Source organism: Cricetulus griseus, chromosome 2 (assembly GCF_003668045.3).
Source record: "Cricetulus griseus strain 17A/GY chromosome 2, alternate assembly CriGri-PICRH-1.0, whole genome shotgun sequence".
Classification (NCBI taxonomy): domain Eukaryota; kingdom Metazoa; phylum Chordata; class Mammalia; order Rodentia; family Cricetidae; genus Cricetulus; species Cricetulus griseus.
In genome coordinates, this window is record NC_048595.1 from 36,553,383 (window position 1) to 36,579,545 (window position 26,163).

The 26,163-nt window shown below is 40.3% G+C and overlaps 1 protein-coding gene across 3 annotated transcripts in view; it reads right to left on the minus strand.

Moving 5' to 3' along the window:
* Window positions 1–2,841: 2,841 nt before the first annotated feature.
* Efcab14 (EF-hand calcium binding domain 14) overlaps window positions 2,842–26,163 on the minus strand; it is a 39,664-nt gene continuing 16,342 nt past the window's right edge. For 2 of the 3 annotated variants that reach the window (XM_035439703.1, XM_035439702.1), the window contains 7 exons: window positions 24,672–24,770; window positions 21,250–21,360; window positions 19,220–19,279; window positions 17,875–18,066; window positions 13,442–13,553; window positions 12,041–12,160; window positions 10,369–10,619 (listed from right to left, as the gene is read on the minus strand). In XM_035439703.1, the coding sequence (XP_035295594.1) occupies window positions 10,384–10,619; window positions 12,041–12,160; window positions 13,442–13,553; window positions 17,875–18,066; window positions 19,220–19,279; window positions 21,250–21,360; window positions 24,672–24,770 (930 nt within the window). In that variant the 3' untranslated portion in view covers window positions 10,369–10,383. Of the gene's footprint in view, window positions 6,236–10,368; window positions 10,620–12,040; window positions 12,161–13,441; window positions 13,554–17,874; window positions 18,067–19,219; window positions 19,280–21,249; window positions 21,361–24,671; window positions 24,771–26,163 lie in introns of those variants that run through there. The other variant, XM_027402506.2, reaches the window with a different exon arrangement.

Sequence of the window (26,163 nt, forward strand, 5' to 3'; positions counted from 1 at the left end):
GTTAGAACAGTTTGGTTAGAAGCAGTAGTATGTGGGGTTGTCATTAACTTGACTGGCAGATTGGTTAGTCAGAGCATCTTCTAGAATTACACCTAGTTGGTATCTTTTTTGGGGGGGTGGTTCGAGACAGGGTTTCTCTGTGGCTTTGGAGGCTGTCCTGTAACTAGCTCTTGTAGACCAGGCTGGTCTCGAACTCACCGAGATCCTCCTGCCTCTGCCTCCCGAGTACTGGGACTAAAGGCATGCATCACCAATGCCCGGCCTAATTAGTATCTTATTTTCTGCCTCCTTCCTTCCTTCCTTCCTTCCTTCCTTCCTTCCTTCCTTCCTTCCTTCCCTCCTCCCTCCCCTCCCTCCCTCCCTCCCTCCCTCCCTCCCTCCCTCCCTCTCTCCCTATCTTTCTTTTTTGAGATGGGGGCTCACTGTATTCCAGGCTGGCTTAGAACTCGTGTATGTTAGGCTACTCTTAAAATCCTGATCCTCCTGCCTCAGTCTTCTGAGTGCTGGATTTCAGGTTTGTATCCCCATACTTGGCTTTATTGCTTATATCTTTCTTTAAATTTTAAATTTTATGTATATAGATGTTTTGCCTTCATGTATGTCTGTGCTTGTGGAAGCCAGAAGAGGGCATTAGATTCCCTGGAACTGGAGTTATAGACAATTGTGAACCTCTATGTGGGTGCTGGAAATTGAATCTGGGGCCTCTGGAAAAGCAACCCGTGCTCTTAACCACTGAGTTACCTCTCCAGCACCGTTATATCTTTCCTAAAGATATACATGACTCCTCAAAAATTAAGATCCATTAAACAGGAATGTTAATATCTCCTGAAGAACAGTCCTTAAAGCTTAAAGGACTGACAAAGACTAACACTACCTATTTAGTCTCGTTTTAAAATGAGGAGTGGCTCAGCCATAGAATAGGAATTTATTTTCATCCCTTGGTCGTTGCCCCCCCCCCCAAGCTGGAGATTGAACACAGGGTTTTGTATAATGCTTGGCAAGTGCTCTACCATTTATATATTGCCAGATCTCCTTTCGCTAAGAAAATAGGTCAAACCTGTTTGTGAATGGTGTAAGCTTTATGTATAAACTTCCCTGAGTGGAAGGGTCACTCAGATTTTATGTATGCATGGTAAGGGAGAGACATGGGGATTCCCAGAACTTGGTAAATACGTTGTGAATTTTTTTCATGTGTATAGAAAAGCCTCAGTCCTGTTCATACAAACTCTCTCTAGCAAGGTATTTTAAGCTCTTTTCTCCCCCCCCCAAAGTCAATGAAATTTTTTTTTTTAAAAACATGCTCTTTAAATAGGATCTGAAAACATAAAACAGGCCTAAGTGGAGCTTCTAATGGACACCAGAGCAGCCTCATTCCTCAATGTCACCTTGCTCCTTCTCATCCTGGATATGCCTAAAGCCTGAGCCCTTCAGCCTTCACTACTCAGGTCAAACACTGTAATTCTTTCATTTTTTTTTTAAACAAACAACAAAAACAGCAAAAAACCAACAATGAATTTTATTAGTGTTGCTTACCAGTGGCTACACACTTAAAATAAATTTCCCATCCATGACAAACATTAACTGCATTTAAGTCCTCAGGGAGGGGTGGGCCTCCTGAGCTCCTCCCCGACCCACAACAGAATGTTGGCAGGCTGTCTTTCTTGCGTAGGTACAACTGCAGTGGGCCTGAGAGTACAACAGCCACATCATGCTCAATGTCAGTGTCTACACCACTCGCTGCTTCCTCCAGCTCCTTGTCCTCCCATTCTGTGATGAGCCCTGAACCCGGAGGGGCTGTATAAATGTCTCATTTATGGATGGGTATTCAACCCTCACTTGGGTGGTTATGCGTCTCTGTAGTAGGGCCTATGACCTTTCCAGCTACAGACTTTTAATTGAGTTTATGATACTAGGTCATGAATTCCCTGTTATGGAGTGGGCCTCAAGTCCAAACAGAAAATGGCTGGTTATTCCTATATAGCTGGTTGCTACTATTTTACCAGTGGGCACATCTTGCCTGGTTGGTCAGCAGTATTACACACAGGGTCCACAGTTGACTGTTGATGACTTTTCTCCTCAAGCAGCTAGGAGAGCACCTTCATGTATTATGAGGGCTATCTATCTGGAAGGAAGCTTCCAGCCCAGTTAATGCTTGATTTCTGTCCTGTGAACAAAGTGTGTGGTGTCTTCAGCAAAGGATTATTACAGGTGGGTCTTACAAAGGGATCTGCCAGGCAACCAACAGCAGAGACAGTTTGCGCGCGCGCGTGCGTGCGTGCGTGCGTGCGTGCGTGCGTGTGTGTGTGTGTGTGTGTGTGTTTAGCTCCAGGAGCCTCCTTGACAAAACATTGTTTTCCTAAGGCAGATTCTTGAATACTGTTTGGTGACACTAATAGCCTTTGATTTCAAGAGGAGTGTGTGTGTGTGTGTGTGTGTGTGTGTGTGTGTGTGTGTGTGTGTGTGTGTGTGTTTAGCTCCAGGAGCCTCCTTGACAAAACATTGTTTTCCTAAGGCAGATTCTTGAATACTGTTTGGTGACACTAATACTAGATAAGTGAGTGTGTGTGTGTGTGTGTGTGTGTGTGTGTGCGTGCGTGCGTGCGTGCGTGCGTGCGTGCGTGCGTGCGTGCGTGCGTGTGTGTGTGTGTGTGTGTGTGTTTAGCTCCAGGAGCCTCCTTGACAAAACATTGTTTTCCTAAGGCAGATTCTTGAATACTGTTTGGTGACACTAATAGCCTTTGATTTCAAGAGGAGGTAGCAAGCAGTCCACAAAAATAGGGACAAAGCAAGTTTTCCCCTTTAGTAATCAGGGAAAGCATGGAAGATTTCAGTCAGACACAGTGAGAGAAAGGAAATGTTTTATTTAGATAAGTTAAAATGGCTATATTGATAGGAAACCAGTAAAGCACAGATGAAGTCATGGAAACCTTGAATCCACTCCCAAAACAGAACCAAAATTGCTTATACATTACCAAAATAGCTCCATTAATATAAAGTAGATTTACATTTCTTAATATGAGAAAAACAACAAGGTAGGTTAGGTTCATATAACAAACAATACATGCTCTTTCAAGTCTCAGGAATACCCAAATGTATTCTGGCTTGACTGTGAGAAAAGGGACCATATCTAGATGGCTGGTAAGCAAGCCAATGAGGTGTGTAGCAAACAAAAGCTGTCACTAAAAACAACTCAATAGGCCATTATGAGTGTGAACCCATCACAGTCAAAATCTTCAACTGTGACGCTGGGGCCAGAAAGGGGGGCTGACAGAGCTGTGTCCAGCAACAAAAAGAACTGCAATGGAAGGGAAAGGAGCCAGCAGTGAAATAAGACTGTCCACTCCTTGGCTCTTTTGTATTCCACTTATTTTTAAGTGCAAGCATTGTTCTGCTCCTTAAATGCCACTGAAGCCATCTTTAAGCTAGGTACTTTTTCAGAGACAAGATTTCACTATGTAACCCGGACTGGACTAGAGCTCATTATTTTCCTGCATTAGCCTTCCAAGGGCTGGATTATAGGCATGTACTATCATGACTAGCTTGAGGAAGGTTATTCAGTATATATTATGCTAGATGGTACACAGCAAAGGGCCAAGGAGCAATGCTTTAAGAAACTAAGGTGGGAAACACTCGAGAGCTGCTGATTGACAAGGCCAAAGGATTTAAACCCAAAGTCAAACTCCTCACCACCATCTTGTTCTTCTCAGAGGTGGTCTGTGGCTGGTGAAGTTTGACTAACACAAGGCACTGGATGCACAAGTTAAGACAATGTACAAATGAAAACCCCAATCTGCACTGAGTGATAGGCTTTTGTGGCTCCTCAGCCAGTCAGTCTGTCCAATTTTTAGCAAAGGAGGATAAGATACCTACCTCTCTGCCCAGGAGATCTGGTAATGCCTCAGGCAGGATGAGAAGGGGGGGTCATAGGTCAGGGGACATTTATGGATACCTGTGGTCAACTTGGTAGGGGAGGGGACAATACATGGCTCAGGGGGATGCTGGCAGACAAGCTTGATGGGGAAAGAACAGATGAAAGACCAAGAAATAAACCCTGTTTCCCCAATGAAAAGCACAAAGAGTTAAGGTGTCAGGAAAGTATCTGCCTACAAATAAAAACTTGAAACTAAAAAGGACAAGCTACATTACCCTCAGTATATTTCATATAAATCAGTTCTCAAAAAAAAAATACCTTCCAGGTACAGACATACTATTTATGGTACAATATATACAAATATAGCAGAATAATTCAATTTATTGCTAGAACTTTATTTGGTTGTTACAAAATCTGTACTGGCATATATCTATATATTAAAAAGAGGGGGCGTACAGAAGGCAGCCAGAAGAACAAGAGTTACTTTCAAGTTACCTAAAGTGCCAGGATAATGTTGAAGTGTATTTTCAACCTTTCCAAGAAAGTGACAGCATAGATGGGCAAGGCAAACATTAAGGCAAAAAATTTAAAGAGGGAGAACCGTGAGATAAGAAAACATGAGCACTGAGTGCCTTCGCTGAGTTTTAGTATGTCTAGGAAAAAAAAAAAGCTAACACCAAGCTGAATGTCATGTAAAGGAAATAAAATACAAAAACAAAACAACCTGAAAAACAAACAGCTTTAAAGGTTTAAGGGTACTAGACTATCCACAGCTGACAGGGCAACTTGAACAAAATTAAACAGGAATGATCTATACTAAAGAAGCCTGAACCACAGCTTCTCCAGTGTTTCCCTGACTGGCTCCGCCAAGTGAGGTTCTGTGTGGTCTTCCACTCATGTCGCCCAGAGACGCCTAAGAACAACACTGGAAGTGTTCTCAACATGTAGTGACATTGGTGATTTCCTTCTAGTCAGACCTTTCATGACTTGCCCACAAAGTACGTAAAGGGGGAAGCACTGGACTTGCTTTTTAGGTCCACCATCACCGGAAGGCCCCTGCTCCAAGCCTGCCTGCTCACTATGGCATCCTCTGAACAGAAAACCTATAGCTACTTCTGAGTGGACAACTGTGTGGAAAGAATATGATTTCACATTTCATTTGACCACATTTTGACTTGGACCTCCTGCCAAGAAATAAAACAAGTTCTTGGTTAGTCCAGAGGTAAAATCCCAAAGGGTCAAAACTCACAACTAATTTGACACAGTGACCAAGGACATGAACCTTCTCATTCCAGATTGGAGATGGTGCCAAAGGCAGGCAGTCACAACTTTAAGGTAGAAAAGACAATCTGGCTTGCTTGACGGGAAAACATAATTCCCCCCTGAATAACTTTAATGCTCAAACCTTGAAAGATAATTAAAAATGAGGGAAATCACAACGAGACTTCTCTGGTTTTTATGTTAGGAATTGGAGCAATGCCCCTGAATCTGACTTTCCTGAGCCCGGAGCTGGCACCTTCCGCACAGCATCCACTCCCTGACATGATGGCATAGCTCCCAGGCCAAGCAAACCCTATGGTTTTAAGGGTTGCCTTAAAGAGATGAGGACAGTTTCAGCTACCACCCAGAGCAGACTGTCAACTACTCCCAAGTCACTTGTTCATCCTGTTAAAAGCCATTCTCCTGACTTTCTACACAATATGCACAATCTTTCATTTTATATATTTACAAACAGAAAAGACTCACCTTTCAAAGAAAAGACATATTCTGAGGCTCTATAAAGTGCAGCTAATTTAAGGCAAATTCATATGAAGTATAAACAGTGACTTATTATCTCTATATACACATTTTCCAGCTTCAAAAGATAAGTTCTCTTCCCCTCAAAACAGGAAAGAGATAAAGGGCTTTAATTTTCTCCTGGCAACTTTTAAATTACAAGATCTTACTGGCTTCAGGAAATCATAGATTTCCAAACAACATCATATTATAAGTAATTTTTTTTTTAAAAAAATAACTTTTTTTTTCCAGATAGCATTTAACAAGTGTTAAAAGGTGGCAATGTGTCTGCTACAGTTGTGTGAAGGGCTGGAGGGTTGATGGGTTAAGACAAAAGTTTTTTTTTTTTTTTAGGTAAGTAGATTTTAGGTAGTCCAGGGTACACATCCATTTCAAAATATGCCTGACAATACTAGATACCTAATGCTACTCTTAGCTCTTGGAAGGAGTATCTCCCATCTCCATTGGAATCAAAGGCTCTCAAGCTCTCTGGTCTTGGCATGGCAGAACCTAGGGAATTCCAGATTTCCTGGTAGGTCAGCATCCCATCCATATCTTGACCAGCCTTGTGGAATAACTCCTGAAGATCTGTTAACAGGAATTAAAAAGCAGACATTTAGATGCTTATGCACACGGTTAAAAGTAGCTTCGGATGACTTCAAAGCACTAAAAGAAAAGTTAATTTGCCAGGTGTGGTGTCGAGTATCTTTAACCTCAACATTTGTGATTGGGTGGGTAGAGGTAGGCAGATCTCTTTGGATTTGAGAATAGCCTGTACAGTAAGTTCCAAGCCAGCCAAGGCTACATGGTGAGATCTTATCACCATGCAAAGAAACCTCTTCCCTGCCAACAAAACAAAACAAAAACCAAACAATAAAAAACAAACCTTCCAACTTCGTTTCAAAAAAATATTATCTTTGGAGCTGGAGACATGGCTCAGAGTCAAGTCTCCCATCAGGTCCAGGGGGCCAGATGCCCTCTTTTAGCCTCCAAGGCTACCCCCTCCAATACCTAGCAGTCAGTTTCCTTCCTCTTCTCTCCCACCCACCCCAGCACTAGTTGAGATTTTAACTCTAAAAGACAACATTTAAGATCTCATTAAATCAGAATGACCAGGCTGGGAAGATGATTCAATGGTTAAAGTGTTTACCCTCGTGCAAGAGTAAGGACCAGAGTTTGGATCCCAGATTACATGCAAGTACTATGAAGGCATGATGGCCTTTCTGTAATCCAGCCTCAGAAAGTGGTGACAGGATTCCCAGAGCAAGCTGGCTATTGACACTGGCTCTACCGGCCATCTCTGGCTTTGAATGAAAGCCTCTGCTTCAGTGAGGCAGGGATAGCAATGGGGATGATTCCTGACATCAAACTGGGACCTGCGAATATATGTGCACACACATATGTGTACAAGACCACACACATGTAAACATGCACACACTCGTACATAACACCCACACATGTAAACATGTATTTAGACACATTCACAACACACACAAACACATATACACACACAGACATAAAAATAAATGAGAAAGACAATTTTGACCCTTTAAGAATGAGAGGAATATTATACGGCATAGCTTCTTAAACGGTGAGTTGCAAACCCATAGGGTTTACGTACCTGAATGTGGGGGTCATGAAAAGTTTGGCAACAATAAAAGACTCCTTAACATTTAGTGACCAAATGTTAAATAAAAGTCATATGCTTACCAAGTCTGAGGTGTTTCTGGGAATGTTAGCCTGCACTACACAATTGTACTGACACATAACGTGTACACTACAGTGTGTATGTCCTCATGCCACACACTACCAAATGCTGCCTGAAGCACTTTGTTTTGGATTTGAGACTACTGTATGGTGTGAACTGCAGTGTTTTTATTGTACATATCAAATTTTCTCTTCTTATAGAAACATAACGGTTTGTAGAAAACAAAGATTTTTAATATTTTGCCATTATCCTTTAGCATGTATCAAATCAGTACATCTTTTGATTGTATTGTGTTAGAATGTTTGATTTTTACAATTGCTATTTGTGTTGCTGACTTGAGTTTCCAATTTCTGAAATGGTTCTAGAGATACTTTTGCTATATTGTACTACATATTTATGTGAGGTGGCATTCTCAGTACTGCCGATTATAAAATACAAAGATCAACCAACTTTGAAAAACACTGAAGTGTATCGAATATCATTGGCTACAAATTTTCATATTACCTAGTATGGCTCTTTCTACTATGTAACGTTGTCTTTCTGGATCCAGAAATTAAGTAACTCAAGAATCAGGGACTTGGCAAGGAGGTAAACACAAAAAGAGGGAAGGGGATAAAATAAGTAAAGACATCTGAACAAGTCAAAAGGAATCATACTATTAACTATTTACCTAAACAAACAACCTAATCCTATAATATATACAAGTCTGTGTATAAATATATAGATACAGTTTAAATGAACTTTCCTCATCTCTCTAAGAGGCAAAGGCCACCTAAGAAAAACCTCTATATCAGGCATGAAAAGTCCTCTTTTTGTTGCTATTGCCCTTGGTTGCCCCCACCCCCAAGGTGGAAGGTAGTCCCTATTGCTGAAGACACCATGGATTTCAGACACAGAGTCCAGAGGCCCTGAGCTGGGACTGAACTGAAAGCCTCCACCCTAAGGACTGGCTTTTTTGGTACCAGAAGGTGCCAATCAAGCTTCCAAAGGAGGGAAGTGACCAAGAGCGCTGCCTGCTACGATGCCTATGAAACACAATCAGGACCAGCACGGCACGATAACCCTAAGACTGCAGTAGTGGCATGCATACCTTAGTAGCAACTGTCAGCTCTATAACTGGATTTAAGACCTGCTTAAAATAAGAGAGAAATTATGCCTAGTACTGGAAAATTAGCCAATTATCCAGGCTTAGTGAAGTCATGAACCTTGGAGAACCTACAACTAGCATAAATCCTAAAAACACTCTAAAAATTTGCTCTTATGTCCACAGATAAGGATAGCAGAAATTTCCTTTATCAAGAAAGTTCTCCTTGCAACTAACAGAAACCATTATAGAAAACCACAACTAGTCAAAATGCAGAGTTGTAGAGCCCAGTCCCAATGGGTACATCTACAACACAGCTTCTGCATCTAAGGCTCTGGGAACACTGCAGAAGACATGATGGAAAGATTGTAAGAGCCAGAGAATCAAGGAGTTTGCTGAAACTTCATCTCTAAGGAATGTCAGAAGATACACCATAAAGTCTCACCAGTATGACTGACTAAATAAGAACAGAACAAGGATAACAACGATAGACATGCTAAAGTGGATGGAGAAAGACCATGAGGCTTCAACCCTATACAAGAACTACAGGCAACTAGGGAATGCAGAGAGTAGGAGAAAGAGCTTCTCCAGGGAAGAGCACAGCAATTGGTTATCTAATACCAAAGGTCAACCCTGAAAACATACATATGAGTAACATTATACAAACAGTATGTTTGTATGTATGCACGTATGCATGTATGTATGTATGTATGTATGTATGTATGTATGTATGTATGTATGTATAGATGCATGTATGGATGCAATAACAATTAACCAAGAAAGAGGCCATAAAGTTGAAAGAAAGCAAGGAGGGGTATATGGGAGGGTTTGGAGGGAGGAAAGGGAAGGGGGAAGTTGATGTAATTATAACCTCAAAAATAAGAGAAATTAAAAAAATCCACTTTGCCCACAAGAAGCATGTGGGCACAGTGGATTGGATCCTTATACATGGCTAATGAGAATGTAAACTGTTAGACACATGCTGAACATGGTTTGGCAGTTCAGGAATTATATGACCTAGCAATTTTACTCCTAGGCATTGAGTTGAGAGAAAAAACATGTTTCCAAGAAAATCTATGCACTCATGTTTACAGCAGCATTATTAATTGCACAAAAGTAGAAACAACCTAATTATATGGATGGATGAACCAAATGTGAATATACCATACAGTGAACTACTACTCAGCCATAGAAAGGAAGCACTGCTTCATGCCTCAATATGAAAAGAGAACTATGATAAAAGAGCATACACAAGGCCACATACTGTATGATTCCATTTCTACAAATGAAACATCCTGAATATATAAATCCATTGAGACAGTGGTTGCCAGGAACCACAATGGGGAAACTGGGGAACAATTTAAACTTTTCTCCTTCTTGTTTACTGTGTGTATATGTGAATATGCACATGTGTACATGTCAAAGCACATGTGGAGATCAGAGGACAAACGTGTGGAAGTGGGTTTTCTTCTTCCACCATGTGGACCCACTCAAGTTGTCAGGCTTGATCGATGCCAAGCACCAAGGCATCTGGTAAGCCCCTGGGGAACTGTTAACTCAGTATGAAGCTACATCCTGGGGTGATGAAAACACTATGGGATGAGACAATGGTGATGGCTGCATAGCCTCGAGAATATACTAAGGCTCACACAACTATACAATTTAAAAGGGTGACATGGAATTATACCTCAATTAAAAAAGAACCATAGGACTCTGTCCGCCTCTGTGTATTTATCTTTTGGTGGTTAATGGCACTATTTAATCTGCATTAAAAATAACTAAGATATTATTTCAGAAATGGGATTAGAAAGTTTCCAACAAAAGCCTTTAACATTTAAAAAGGATTTGAGCCAGTTGTATGGCGTATGCCTGTAACCCAGAGTTCAAGACCAGCCTTAGGTATACAGAGTATTGAGGTCAACCTGGGGTACATGGGATTCTGTCTCAAAACAAACAAACAAACAAACAACCCCCACAAAAGTTCAAACAAACACAAGCCAACCAACCTACAAATAAAAAATCCAAAAGGGGTTTAGAGAGATGGCTCAGTGGTGAGGAGTGTACAGAATTCAGTTCCCCAGCATCCTTGTTGTGTGGCTCACAAGTGCCTGCAGCTCCAGCTCCAAGAGGATCTGCCCGGGAAATTCTTTTTAGTAGAGTAGATACAATGACTCTCCTTCCTCTCCATAAAACCAAGGAAAACCAGCAGAGGCAGGGGAAAAGAAGAGAATTTAAGCCTTAAGTAATCGTAGCATGCAAGCAACTCATCTGTTCAGTTATACACTCATGTCTCCAGGCTCTGAGATGCAGGCTAGGAAGTGAACAGGACTGAGACTTTACTCATGGAAGCTAAACTTTGTTTCTCCCCAGAAAATTTTAACACAGTAACATATACTAAGTAGGAGCAAACAAACCAAATCATAATGTACAGGAAGCACATACCCCAGACCTGGGAGATAACGTACAAAGGCATCTAAGCCAAAGTGAAGAGCCTGCAGGTATGTGATCAGAAGGGGGCGATTTTTCAGACAGCAAAAGCACACCAGGAGGCCTCAACATCACAATGAAGAATAGAAGACATTACTGGGCACAAGGCAAATGTCATCCAATGAATTACAGCCTTTCTATGGGTATTTATTTTGCTCATTGTTGGGATCCCAGAGGGCTCTGAAAACAGTCAACTTTGACTTGTTTTGCTAATCTCAAAGAATTGTTTTTGCTTTTTCTGTCCTCTGTATTAGACGACATATCCTCAAGGAAAGAAAGACTTTCTTTGGAGACATGATCTCACTATATTATATAGCACGGGCTGGCCTTATTTTCTTTATCTTTGTGCCTCAGCCTCCTGAGTGCTGGGATTAGAGGCATATGCCACTGTGCCTGGCTGAGACTGTATCTTATAGTGTATTCCCATTCTTTGACCAAAGACCTTAAAAAATGCTGAAAGACAGTATGGAAGCTTCAGAGTCAGCCTCAGTTTGAATTCTGTCTCAACCAATTATCTGCTGTTTAGATTTAGGCAGTTTTCTGTAGCTGGCCCAATAATTTTGAATATAAATCATGTGAGTAATGTGTTCCTGTGTGTTTGCAGGCATGTGGAGGCCAGAGGACAACCTCAGTGAAAAACCAATTATTATTATGTGTGGGTGTATACATGTCATGTGTGAAGGTCAGAGGACAACTTCATAGAGTCAGCTCTCTTCTTTCACCTTAGCTGGTTCTGGGAATTGAACTTAGGTCATCAGGCTGTAAGTGCTGTTACCCACTAAGCCATCTTTCTGGCCCTGTTGACATTTTTGCTTTTGAGAAAGTGCTTCTCACTAGCTTAGAACTCAACAAGTAAGTTAGGCTAGTTGGACACTGAGCCCATAGGATCCGTCTGCCTCCATATCACCAGTGCTGGAATTATTAGACTGTATGCCACCACAACTAGTTTTTTTTTTGTTGTTGTTGTTCTGTCTTTTACATGTGTTCTGGGGATTGAACTCAGTCTACCATCTGAGCCATCTCTCCAGTCCATTAGATAGGCTTTGTTTTTAAACAAGAAAACATTAAAAGTTATAACAGTTACAAAGTTGAGCATTTCCATCATTAACCTTACCTTTGATGCTAGAAATCCCTGGCAAGGAGATAGGTTTTAGCTGGGTCTCCATTTGGTTTCCAAGAAAGTATGAAAATTTTGGCAATGTTGATGGATCTGATGTGAAGTTCTGTACTTGCTCTGTAGCAAACACATACACCTTTATTACAATCAACTCTAACACCAGACTGAATCAGTATTGAAGGTTACCTTTTAGGACAATAGCATACATATTTAACTTAAGAGAAGTAGCTGAGAGTGAAAGTAGCACAGTGACTGTGAAGTTAAAGGCGTGGACAAGTGAGGAGTAATCAGTATTACATTAAGGTTTGGAACAGAACTCTTGCACAGGTTGAGTAGCTCTAATCTTAGATGCCCCAAAGCAAAAGCTTTTAGAGTACAGACACAGGTGAAAAATTCCACATATGACTTCTTGTGATGATTCACAATCAAATAAAGGTGACTTAAAAATACCAAAAAAATTTAGTATCAGGCCATATGCATATGGACAATGTATATATGAAACATGAGTGAATTTTTGTATTTAGACTTGAATACCAACTCAAAGATAACCTAAGAATATTTAAAAAAAATGAAAGAACTCCAAATTGACAATACTTTTGGCCCCACATGTTTTGTATAAAGAATACTCAAGTTATAGTACAGTTACCATCATTTATGTTTAGATGCTAAGGCTTTAGCTAGATAAGTCTTTTGACTTCTTGGTAAATAGGCTGTTAAGTCTGGTCTGGGGGTATGAGCCACCAGCCATGCTACCATAGAATGCTATCATAAGATAATGTCAGGGGAAGGCCTTCAACGTAGTTCTGTTTCTCTCTGGAGAGAATCTCAGGGAAGCTATCCTACATCTCCAAAGCTGAAGAATGTTTGAGGCAGGGAAGTCAAAGACAATACTGTCTGGGACCTTGTTCTAGCCTCACAAGGTCTAAATAGTAGATGTTAATTAATGTATCTAATAATATTGATTAGATGCATCCTTACCTAGAGCCAAGTGGCCTGAAAATTGAATAATTCCATCATTACATGTTAACGACTTTCAGGAGGACTAATATTTATTTTTAAGTAAATTTTATGCACTCACAATAACAGAAACATAACATTTAGGAATGGTTTAATATAAGCTATGACAGTAACATTTCTGCCTATAATTGGATGCAGGCAGCATGGAGAAGTCTATTTCCAGCTAAACATTACCCGTTCTCCCCTTAATAGACTAGAGTGCAAATCAAGTACAAAATGGGCTTTTGCTAAATGAAAGCCAAGTGCATCAGCCTCATCTTGGTTCGCTCAGGCATTACTCACTCGGTTTCATCAGTGCTGGCGACACCGTCCCTACTCCCTGTGTGGGAGGCAGGCTGCCCAAGCCTGCGTGAAATATTCAGAAGCCAGCTTGCTGCTCACCTTCCTCTGCAGTCTCTGGAGGCCTGTTGCTTTCAGGTTTGTTTGTGAGAGCACTGATCAGCTGCAGTTTTTCTCGAAGCTTGGATACCTGAGAATTTGAATTATCTTCTTTCTGCCCAAAACACAGATCAGATAGGTTTAAGGTAGAAGTGACACCTAACTGGAAACTGCTGTATTCCCACAACACATTTCACATGTAGAGTCTGACCTTTACCAGGGCCCCTCTAAGGTCAATGAAGGGATGGACAAATACTAGGGTTGTCCTTGGGGCAGGGCTGATGAGTGTGTAGCTGACCATTAAGGGAACATTACATTCTTCATGATGTTTCACTGTGAACATTCCACGGATAGGGGAAGGCACGCATTTGTCAGCAGTAAAGAAATGTGTCCTCACTCAGATGCCTGTGTCACACCCACTTCCTAGATGATGGGGGACACTGTTTTCTGGAGCCATTTTATCCTAACTAAAAAACTGCCTCAGATATCATCTTGTGACCATGTCATCTGAAGCAAAAGTTAAACAAAACAAAACAAAACAAAAAAGGCAGAGGAACTCAGTCAAACCACAAGAATTCCCTTTCCACTCCAATGTCCCTACTGTAATGATTCAACTGGTGGCAGGAACTATCAGAGACACAAAATAGGAGTTGCAGTATTTTTAATTAAACTGTTACTTGAGTTTAACAACTTCCCCACCCCACCCCACTGCCTTACTTCCAGCTTATTCTAGGATGGCATATAGAAAATAGATTTAATTGTAAAGAGAGAATCCCGCTTTTCCTGTATCTGCTTATTGTATAAAAAGGCCTGGTCCTATAAACATAGGAGTACCACTGCATCTTATTTCTCATCCCTTTCCTATCTTTACTCCTACCCTAACAGCTACTGTACAGTGGATACTTGGCTTACTCAGGGAGATCCAATATGGACATCTGAACGAAACTAGATAACAAATGTTTACTGCCAGGAGAAAATGAATCTGGCTGGGATGCTTTGATGAGATAACATGCAGAGACTGATTGGCTGTCATGAAGTTATAAAACACAAGGAATGTGGTACTGTGTTATGACCTGACTGTTAAAATGTGAATTACTGTTGAAATCACTACTACTTTCTAATAGTAACCATCTGTTATTTTTTTTTTTTAGTGTGTGTGTGTGTGTGTGTGTGTGTGTGTGTGTGTGTGTGTGTGTGTTCAACATTTAAATCTGGTTCTTAAAATTTTCTTGTCATTCTCTGAGGTTTGAAAAATGCACAGAAGCAGCTTAAAAAAATCAATAAAAGCCCAGCTTATAATGCATCAAAATCTTAAATATACATGAATTTATCTAGACAATTGGTAAGGATAAAACTGCTAAGCTAAAATTGCTAAGGATGAAAAAGTAAAGATAGAAAGCTTTATATCAAAAGCTTCTACACTATGGTTTCAGCCAAGTTCATCTACTATGAACCTCATATCCTCTGAACTCAAACACTGTGTGCACCTCAGATGAAGCTATAGTCACTCTGTCACCTCTTCCTGGCTTTCCCTTTATCTCAGCAGGACTTAAAAAGGACTATGAAAGTCTTGAGAATGCAATCTAAATGCAAAATGATTTTTAAGCTGGACACCAGTTTTAAATTATGCCCCTGTCCCCTATCATTAGTTTAGATATTTGTGCTAAATAATTTTTGTCAACTAGACACAAACTAGAGTTACCTGAGGAGAAGGAACCCCAGTTGAGGAACTGCCTCCATTAGACTGCTCTGTGGACATGTGTATGGGGCATTTTCTTAATTGTTAACTGATGTAGGAGACAGAGTCCAGCCCACTGAGGGTGGTGAAATCCGTAGGCTGGTGGGCCTGAGTTGTATAAGAAAAGAAGCTGAGAAAGCCAGAGAAAACAAGCCAGTAAGTGGCATTCCTCCATAGTTTCTGCTTCAAGCTCCCGCTTTGGCTTTCCTTGATAATGGACTGTAACTCATATGATGTAATAAGCCTTCCTCCCTGTGTTGCTTTTGGTCATGGTCACAGCAACAAAAGCAGACTGGGACAGTAACTGTTTTAGCTTAAAAACTAGGAAAGCCCACCTGATCCCTATGCTTTCCCACTGTAGTACTTACCAGACTTGTGATTAAGTATCTGTCCAGCTTTGTGAGCTATACCACAATAGGGGTCATGTATCTGTGTCATTCACTGTGGCCATCGTGGCTCCTGGTAAAGTGATGAGCACAAGGTAGGTACCTGGTGTGATATTCACTCACTCACTAGTACCCTAACTTACAAATTGCTCTGCCTTGGAGTTTGTCACAAGAGATCAAAGTGCTCCTCTTAGAGCGAACAGTGTGGAGATGCTGATGCATCTGTTTACTTTACAGAAGCCTCCTGTTTACCACTATGCCCTGGGCCTTTACAGTAGTAGCTCTGTTGTTAACCAAAGACTCTCTTTTCAGAGTGGAAGCCCTATTCCCATCTTAGAGGGTAAAGAAAACAGAGGAAAAGGTTAAAACATTAAAACTTGGATGACAGGAAATACTTTTGTGTGTTTTACATATGTGTTTATACACGCTCATGCGTGTGCGCGCGCGCGCGCGCGCGTGTGTATGTATGTATGTATGTGTAGGCAGAGGCTGACAATCATCAATCATTCTTCACCTTTTTCTTTTTAGGACAGGCTTTCTCACTGAACCTGAAGCTTGGCATTTCGACTAGGCTGGCTGGCCAATGAGCTCCAGGAATTTGTCTCTGTTTACTCCCAGCACTAATGGGTTTCAGATTCAGGCCACTGTGTCCAGCTTTTATGTGGATACTGGGGATCTGAACACAGGTCTTCATGTTGTGTGGCAGGCACTTTACTAACTGAGCCATCTCTCCAACTCTGACACTTACAACTTCTTAAACAAATTGGTCAAATTATTGAAAGGATCTGAACACTTTAAACACAAATGGCAAAGGAGTGGGAGAGACAGAGAATGGAGACGGGCACAAGGAAACAGGAAGTGGGAATAGAGGCTTCTCCCCAGATCCAGGCTCAGTCTGAGGCTATTGGAAGAAATAGTAAGACAGATGGATACTATTACCAATTCTCTTTGCTGGATAGAAATAAGAAGGGGATGGCAGAGACTGCAAGGGGCTTGGGGTGGTAAGTTTTCACAATAAGCCTTGAAAACCCTTCAAGGCACATTATTCATCAAATCATTCAACGTTCTCAGCTCCTACTTAGCTTAGCTGAGTTCAAAAGGGCTTTAAAAACTAGGGCTCCTTTAATCTTCACAGCTTTGTAGTAAATTACACACTCTTGTAAAGCAGGAGGGCCAGTCAGAGGGGGACAGGTCTTTTAACCCCACCTTTCAAAGCCATATTTAGGCAGCTTGCCAAAAGTTCACTGTGGCAGAGCCAGCTCAAGCATTCCTTACCATGTGTCAGGGTTCAATTTTATGTGTGGGTTAGCTTCTAGCTTTTACTTGAATTTACAGTGTGGTTTCCTGAATTTGGTTTCCATCAAAAACTGTACCACGTTTTTGCTCTATTGAACCTTTAAAAGTGAGACCTATCACTGTTAACAAAATGATCCACATGAATCCCACCAGGATGTATAGATGAAATGTGGTTAAAAACAAACAGACTCTGTTCACGAGATCATGAAACCAGTGACCCTCAGAGCTAGCAAGCATGTGCCACCATCACCACCTGGCCTGATTTCATCTTTTTACAAGTGTTTTTACTAGAAAATATTAGTTATACATCATAATGGGTTTCATTATATTTTTATCCATGTACATAACATATTTATCATAATCACCTCCACCCACTCCCCCATTAACCCTTCTGTATTCCTCCCACTCCTGCTAATCTCCTCCTTCCCATGGACTCCCCCTTCTCCTTTCAGATTCTGTGTAACCCTATTGGTTTCACTAGGGTTTATTTATAGAAGCAACTTCATCTGTTTTAGATGGTTTCCCTAACATTATATGCAAAAGGTTTCCTTTAATATGCAGACAGGAGCAGGATGAATCTGAAAGCCAAGCTCAGGGTTTAAAAAATTGCACAAGATTGTTGTATCTGCTGCTCTTACCACTTCTAATACCTTAAGGGGGAAAAAGAAAAGGAAAGAAAAGAAAGGAAATGAAAGGGAAAGGAAAGGAAAAAAGACCTCCTTTGGAAAAACATAAACACTGGCAACATTGTAAGAGACTTGTTATTCCTGCCAACAAGTCCTAGTGAGTTGATGTGTTTAAACTGATCCTTGATCTTACCCCTTTCAAACACACATACCCTGTGCACTTCAGAGAACTGCTATATAAATTTAAGCAGGAGTAAGTTAAGCACAAAACAAATGTGTAGCCTCTTAAGTATGCCAGACTACTGTTCACATAAGGAGAGGGAATTACATCTATGTACAGACAACACACACCGACATAGAGCATGCCACAGCAGATCTGAAAAGGCTTACCCTGCTGGAGGTCAGGTTTGCTCTTTTTTCTGCCTTGTTCAGTGCAGCCACATCACTTTCCATCAGGCTGAGTCTCTGTGTCAGGTTACTGAGTGTCTCGTTCATCCCCTCAAATTTAAGGTTACTCTGTCTCTGGTATCCCACTACAGTACTGTTGATCTCCTCTAAGGAGTTGTGAAGGTACAGGATATCCTAGAGTGGAAACAATGAGTTATGACATCCACCTAAATACTGCAACTAGACAAGTAGGATAGGAGAAATGCAGCAACCATTATTATGTCAACAAGGTAAGGTACTTTTCTTGGCAGCAATCTCCAACTGCCTAGATCTGCTTTGCTCTTCTTTCTTTAAACTGGTCCCAATTTGCCCTCTCTTGAATTGTTTGGCCTCAGCTAGACAGGAGGGTAAAGAAGAGAACTGTCTGCAAGCTCCCACTCAAAGCAGTGAGTTTGGGAATTAATTTCCCCAAAGTGTTTACCTCACTTGCTGGCAGGAGAGCACATTGGGTTATTAACTGAAGTCCCATTAACTTAATTGGTCAGAACAAAACTACCTTAGGAACAATACCAATTACTGAATTGGCTTGTGTAACAAAAGCACAGCAAGTAGTGCATTATTTAGTACAAGATTCAATTATTTTTATTGACATCTTCTAGTACTGATTGCTACTTAAAAAGGAATAATTACCATAGGTTTTAAAGGGCATTAAACTCAGGACAGAAATTCTTCTTAGAGAAGATTTTCTTTATTCTCTTTAATGTGATTCTGAACCTAGCATTCCTCCCCTCCTGCCCTTTGTCTTTAGACTTTAGAAAACACCAACTTTCAAGGATATGTTTCTCAGTGATCTTAGAGGTTTCTGTGACTCAAAACAGCCATCACTTTGGATTTTGCATCCATCTTTTATTTGCCCAGATTGTTATTTGCCATAGAGTTTCAGGATAATCTGATCATTTTATGTCATTCAAAATATGAAAAGGAATTTACTTCACTGGTTGACATACAAGGAAGAAAGCAGAGTACCACAGAAGAGACAGGATTCCCAAGTGCCAACACCCACCCTTTCTACTCAGTTCTCAGATGGGAGGGTGATGTATGAGGCACCTTCTGAGGCACCTACTGGGGCACTATATATATATATATATATATATATATATTAAAAACAATCTTTTCTCATTTTACATACCAATCCCAGTTCCTACTCCTTCCCCTCTTCCTGCTACCCCCTTCTTCCCCCACCCCACCCCCTCTCCACTCCTCAGAGAGGGTAAGGCTTTCCATGGATGTTAAGGCCACATTCCTCAGACTGCTTCTATAGCCCATCATAGTCCCAAGCAAAAAGTACCTGTTTTGAACTTTCACTGTTGGTTTTATTATCAAGCTCTTTGTTGCTTCCATTGATCTCCTTTAAGAAATGTTAACACAAATGGAAGTTAGTACATAAGCAACAACTAACTACTAGGTTACTTAACCATCTCAGATGGTCCTAGAACACTCTTACCTCCCTAGGATGTAGCCATGGATTAATCTACAGGAGTCCCCCAAAACTTGTGAACCATCTGAAAGGTGTCAAGGGTATCATGGACTTTTGAGGGTACCCAGCATGAAGCAGAGGCTGGACAGCAGCACCCAGGTTACCCCAGGAATCTGAGCTCCTCCTAGTGTCTGTCTCAGTTTCTCAATGGAATGAATTTTTTACAAACTCTTCTCTAATCTCCTTCATGACAGTGAACTTGCACACGATTGGATTTCCCTTACTATATGCTGATATCTGTATCAGAGGTTGATTCTTCTCTTCCCCTTTCTCCCTACTGCTCCAGTCTCTCTTTGCAGACACTTATATATAATATGCTTAGATACATTTTCATCCTTTACTGGGAAAAACTATAAAGCTGATTCCTTTACAGTCCGCCGCTAAAATTTAGTACAATGTGCTAGTAGGAAGATTACTATCAGTAGTCATGGAAGGTTAAAAGATGCCAATTCAATTACAAACAGTGTAATTGGCAAAACAGTTCTTAAAATCTTAACTCCTAGATATTTATCAACCTTGCTTTCATACAAATTGAAGGTAAAATTAAAAAGAAAAAGATGTAACACCTGTGGTTTTAGGAAGCAGAAGATAGTTAGGAAAAAGTATTTTAGGAAATGGCTCATTACTTGAGAACATGCACAAAACCAAGGAATTGGTGAGTTATATCTTTATTATTAAGGGGTACAGAGGTCCTCAGTGGCAGATGGAATTAGAAGCGAGGTGTCTGGACACCTATGTTGAAACTTTTCCTTTTAGGTTAGCTCCACTAAATAACGGCAAGTACTAGTTCAAATGAAAACCCTCCTTTCTGGAACTCTCTGATGCAGCTCAGGTTCCTTGGTACAAACTGAAGTCAACTTGTTTCTCCATCAGGATAACAAGGGTTGTGCCATCCTTTTTTCTACCTTCATAAATCCTCCAGGGAGCTGTTATAAAGTGGTTATTGCCAGGATGACTGGAGAGCTTGTATGTGCAGCTGCAGTAGGAGACTAAGATGTCTAAAAATGGCAAAGGCTTTGCTTCCATCTCAGCTATTTGTTGTTACATTATAAATCATCTTCAAATTTTGGGGTTGAAATAACAAAAATGCTTTATTTCTCACTATTCTGTGGGCTTACTGAGTTCAATTCAGGGGATGGCAGAAGACAATTTTATGTGGTCTGGTGTGAGACGATACATATGGCTACATTCCACTGACACCTAGTGGGAGCTGGAACATCTAGATGACTTTTCTTCCTCTAGATCATCTCTTCCACTGGTCTCTGAGCAACAGGGGTGTAAAAACCCTGCTCAAATCTCTGATTCTCAGAAGAGTGAGAAACAATAACCTGTTGGAGTGGTTTGCTTTGCAGCAATAAATGAGACAATTTTCTACTTCCCTTCCCTTTTTCTGATACCTTTCTGGTCTTCTTTTTTTCCTACCCTACTTGTTCCATCTTTGGAAAATGTGTTAGGAGCATCTCCAATACCATTTTTAAAAAGGATTTATTTATTATGTATACAGTGTTCTGCCTGCATGTATGCCTGCACTCCAGAAGATGGCACCAGCCAGATCTCATTACAGATGGTTGTGAACCACCATGAGGTTGCTGGGAATTGAACTCAAGACCTCAGACAGAGCAGCCAGTACTCTTAACCCCTGAGCCATCTTTCCAGTCTCCAATATCATGTTTATAAAAGACCTAGCTTTCAATACTATCTACCTTAATGGTTTGACTTACAGACAGCAGACCAATGAGTACACATTGCTATTGCTTATTAAACATTTTTTGGAATCATGACCAATACAGGAAATGGTGATCAGGCACATGCTGCCTTTCTGTAGTGTTTACAGATCTTACCATATTGCTCTGCAGTAATTCCAAGGTTTTCTTGTGTTCATCCACAGTTCTCTGTATTGCCTCCACAGCAAGATGGACACTATTTAAAGTATTGCCAATGGAAGCTACACTCTGAATAGAAACAATGTAGGAACATCAGTTTCCCCTTTTAAGAGCTTTACTAAGTATAACTGATACGCAATACATGTACATATTCAAAATGAATAATAAATCTGTGAAACCATTTCCATAATAGAAACAATAGTATTACCCCACCCCAATTTCTTCATGCCTCTCTGTAACTTCCCAAGACAACTATTTATTCACTTTCTGTCACTATGTATAGGTTTGCATTTTCTAGAACTTACCTAAAGGGAATCAATGGATATATACTTTCTAAAACTTTTTTAAAGTATGTCTTCTTTTACTAAGTGCAACCGAGATTCAGTGATGTCTAAGCTGTTCAGCATGTTACATGCCATTGTGTGGTTTTATCAACTTGTTTATTCAGCAGTTAATGGACATTGAAGTTATTTTCAGTATCTGACTATTACAGATAAAACTGCTGTAAACATTCATGTGTAAATCTACGTGTGGACTTGTCCCATCATCTCCCTTCAGACTTTCTCATTATCACAATACGTAGATGAACAGCTGACAATATGGCTTAACTTCTTAAAAAACTTGCAAGCATTTTACAGTCCCATTAATGTTATTCAAGAGGGCTCCTACTACTCCATAAGTCACAAATACAGGTGCTGTTAATTTAAAAGAATTACCCATTCTAATGGCAGTGTTGTGGTATGCTGTGATTTTAATTTAGACTAAAGCACTAACTAAATATAGATCAATATTTTAATTATTTCAACTATATTCAAACTATGAATTCCATGTAACTTATAGGGAAACAGTTAGCAAAAAACATAAACATTCACTCTATGAATAGTTTTCCACAATTAAGGGAATCCACAATTTTTCCTAAATAAAATCCATTTTCCTAAAAAAATTATTTATAACAGTTATATTCTGAAAAAAAAAAGAATAAATCTGGGACTCACAGATAATATGCTTACCCCTAAACTATGTGTGTTAAACACCCTGCAGGCAAGTAGATGGCTAGAGTCAATGCTGTTGAGTATCAACAATCAGGTGTATTAAGTGATGACTTTTGAGCAAAATTGAGTGGGTATGATTTCTGGCTCTAGGAAACCCAGCTGGCAGTAGACTTTTGTCAGCAATGAGTATAGTTAAGTAACTACTTACTTTGCTCTTAGTAGTCCTAAAGAACCCAAGTATACAGAGGTCATGATTCAGAACTCATCTTTAAAAAATTAAGAAGTTAAGCATATTTGAATGAGTGTATGTGTAGGTATGTGCATGTGAATGCAAGTGCCTGTGGAGTCCAAAAGATGTCATTGCATCCCCTGAAGCTGGAGTTAAGGAACCAAACTCTGGTCCTTGGCAAGAGCAGTATGTGCTCTTAACCAATGGTCCATCTCTTCAGCCTCCATTACTTTTTAAAAAAAATCCAAAAGAATGTTATTATTTGCTGGGTTTTATCCTTTTATTAAGACATACCGACTAAAATTTAGCATGTGACAACAGTATTTTCAACCAAAAATATATTAATGTTTTGAGGCAGTTTCATGTAGCCCAGGCTTGCCACACAGCCAAGGATGGCTCTGAACTTCTGATCTTCCTGCCTTTCACATGCTGGGATTATAGGTCTGCATTACCACAACTGGTTTTATGTGGCGCTGGGGATCTAGGGCTTTGTGCATGCTAGCCAAGCACTCCACCAGCAGAGCTGTATCCAAGTCTCCAAGGCATTTTAAAATTACACTGAAACAAGAATTCAAGAGAACAGGAGATGGCAACATTTTCATGACATAAATGAAAGCTGGCTAGGTTTTGGAGATGAACTACTATTTCAAAACTGCATCATCATTTGCAATAAAAGTAGTGCCCAGCAGGATTTGCAAAGAGGTAACATTTGGGGCAGTCTCTAAGCTCTCATAGTCTCTAAGCTATGTAAGCACTGTTGTTGCAAAAAGCCACCAGACGCTCAAAGACACCTACTGTTAGAGAATCCTCACTGGCTGGCTGGCTGAGGCAGGCAGGGCACAGGAAGATAGTGAGCTCTTGTTTGGCAGTTGCTTTTTTTAGGAAAGCAGCTGACAGATCATGTAAATCCTAGAATGAAACTCTGAAACTAGTATTCCTACCAACTGCAGAGTGCCTGGTACACACTGGAGGAAGCTCCACGAGTGTTTATTGAATTAACGAGAGCAAGAACAAGCCAGTTTCCCTTTTTAATGTAAGACTGCCAAAGTTGCTTCTGTAAGGCTACAGAGGCCTGCCTTTTCCAACTTGGTTCTTGGGAACCATGGCAAGAATCTGCTTCATTAAAATTGCCTCAGCCTTTTAAATTTAAATGTTGAGATCAGATGACCATACTGGACAAGCAGCAATTTACTGGGAATGAGCACACAATGCTTGGTTGTAAAACATCAAGTTGTATTTTTGTTTGTGGTTTAGCAATTTCTCACCTTGTGTAACAATTCAGACATTTATGGACAGAACCTGGCGTATAGTTGAATCAAACATCACAGGCTAACTTTTAAAAGCCAAGGATCCTAGATTTAAAATTCACTGTGCAAGGAACAATTAATTCCTACAATCATTCTTTCATTTTTTGTTATGGGGCGATGTTCTCTGTGTTCAATCAGAAATCTTGTTTTCCCTTTCAACTCTCTTTAATGTCCCCACCCAGCTCTAGGCTTTCCTGAGAATCATCCTTCTGGCTTCTACTTGTCTGCTGTTAACTCTACACACCAGGGGTCAAATAAACAGAAATTATGAACTGGTGTTTGCACAGGCCCTGAGGTTTATTGAGTAGCCATAAGAAATTGTTTAGAACTTATACAGACACCTTTAGAAAATAATACCAAATTGTTTCCAAAGTAATTTTTTCAATTTCTACCTGAGAGTGTTTAAAAGTACCCTTTGTCACACAAGCTCCTTAACTTTTAATTTCTGTACTTCATCTTAGATCATCTTTAAATAGCAAAACAAAACAAACAATTCAACTCCTTTCCAACCATGGAAAAGTAGAGGTGTAGAGCACTCTTATCCACAACCGGTCTGGGCTCATGAAGATAGTGTAATGACAAACTGAAAAATAAACTGTTACCTGCTAACACAGTGGTCCCAGCAGAGCAACTCTGGAGCACAGACAGACAAATGAAAAACTGTATAAACCATAAAGTAACCTGCTGAATATTAAAGGCCCAACTATCAAAGTTGTTGTGAACTCCACAGAACACAACGGCATACTTCACACTGCTCTTCTGAAGCAGCTGATTTCAGATGCCAGGTTTTCAAAGTGAAGTCTTAAGAATTCCAGCATTAGGATAATCATAGTGCTTAAACATAGCACTTACCTTCTGAAGTCCCTCTACAGTGCTAGGCAGGCCAAGTAAGTCTGCAGCCGACTTGACATTGGCTTTCAGGTGATTTACTGCAGAACTCAACAGAGAAATCTGAAAAAGATCAAGAAACAAAGAAAACAGAATTTATAGAGTATGTGCTTCCTTCACAAACTCTACAGCTCACAATGTCAAGGTACATGTCAGCTCTCAGGAGCAGAGGAACTGTAGTGTTCTGGGAAGATCTGAGAATCAGGAAGCAGCATTAATCCCTCTCCTTTCTTGCCCAATTTAAACTGATGCCAAGGAGGCAGAGTGTCATTCTTTACCTTAGTCTAGTGGCTGCAAGGCCCAAAACTCTTAAATTACTCAAAAGATGCAGTGATTACCACACAATCCTTCAATAGGTGAAAGGAAAAAAAACTGATGATCAAGGTCCACTTCAAAACTTCACTTTGGTAAAATAGAACACATATTTAACTGAACTTTTGTTCCTGTCCGAGTGGGAACATATATTATAAAGTAAAAGCCCATCATCACAAAATATAGTCCACAGGAACTGTATCCTGACAACTTGAACAGCACTTTCAACTACTCAGGGACTTGGTTTTGGTTTAATAATGTGATTAATATTTCAAACTCAATAGCTCAACCAAAGCATTACTTTGTACCCTGAAGGAGCTCAATAAATACCCACTGACTCACTGAAGGATGCAATGAATGTATTAAAACAGGAATTGAATCAAAATAAAATGTGGCTTTCTTTCTACTACTTAGGGGTAGGATCTAAGTACCTTACTCCTATCCGAATGGGAACTGGGGGAACCTGTGTAACATGTAATTTCAGGCTCTGAGTTCACATTCTAACAAGTCCTGCAGTGTGAACTCAAAATACTTTTCAAAGAGTCTTGGTGCCACACTGCTTTCCTTTTCTAAATTTTAGGATGAGAATAAAGGTCTACCAAGAATTGAAACAAAAGTCGCCTCACAAACACTCAACTTTCTGGATACTTGCTACCAGCCAAGCTGTGGCAGGCACCAGAGGGTGTGAGACACAGGGGGACCAGATTCCTTTTCACTCTTTCAATAAGTATTTGGCATTTTCTTTGTGCTGACACCTTAGTTGCAACCCCAGGGATTCAGCTGGAACACTCTGCTAAACTGCTTCACAATTCCTGGCATACAGGGAGTGTGAGATAATGAAGGGTTGTTGTATGAGCCACTAAATTTGGAGATCAAATGTAACCCAGCAACAGATGATTAATATAGCTTACAAGAATTAAATGACACATGTGACTAAAGCTCAGCACAGTTCTTCAGAAGTGAAACTGAGTGAGTTTTTACACAAGCCATCCTAAGTGTTCTCAAACATGCAGACCAGTCACTAATGTTCTAACTCTAGCCATTTCAAAACAGAAAGGTGAGACACCTCAGCCCACACTGAGAAATACTTTTAGAAAGCTATAAACTTCATAGAGTAGCAATTACATCAGGAAGGTTTTTTTTG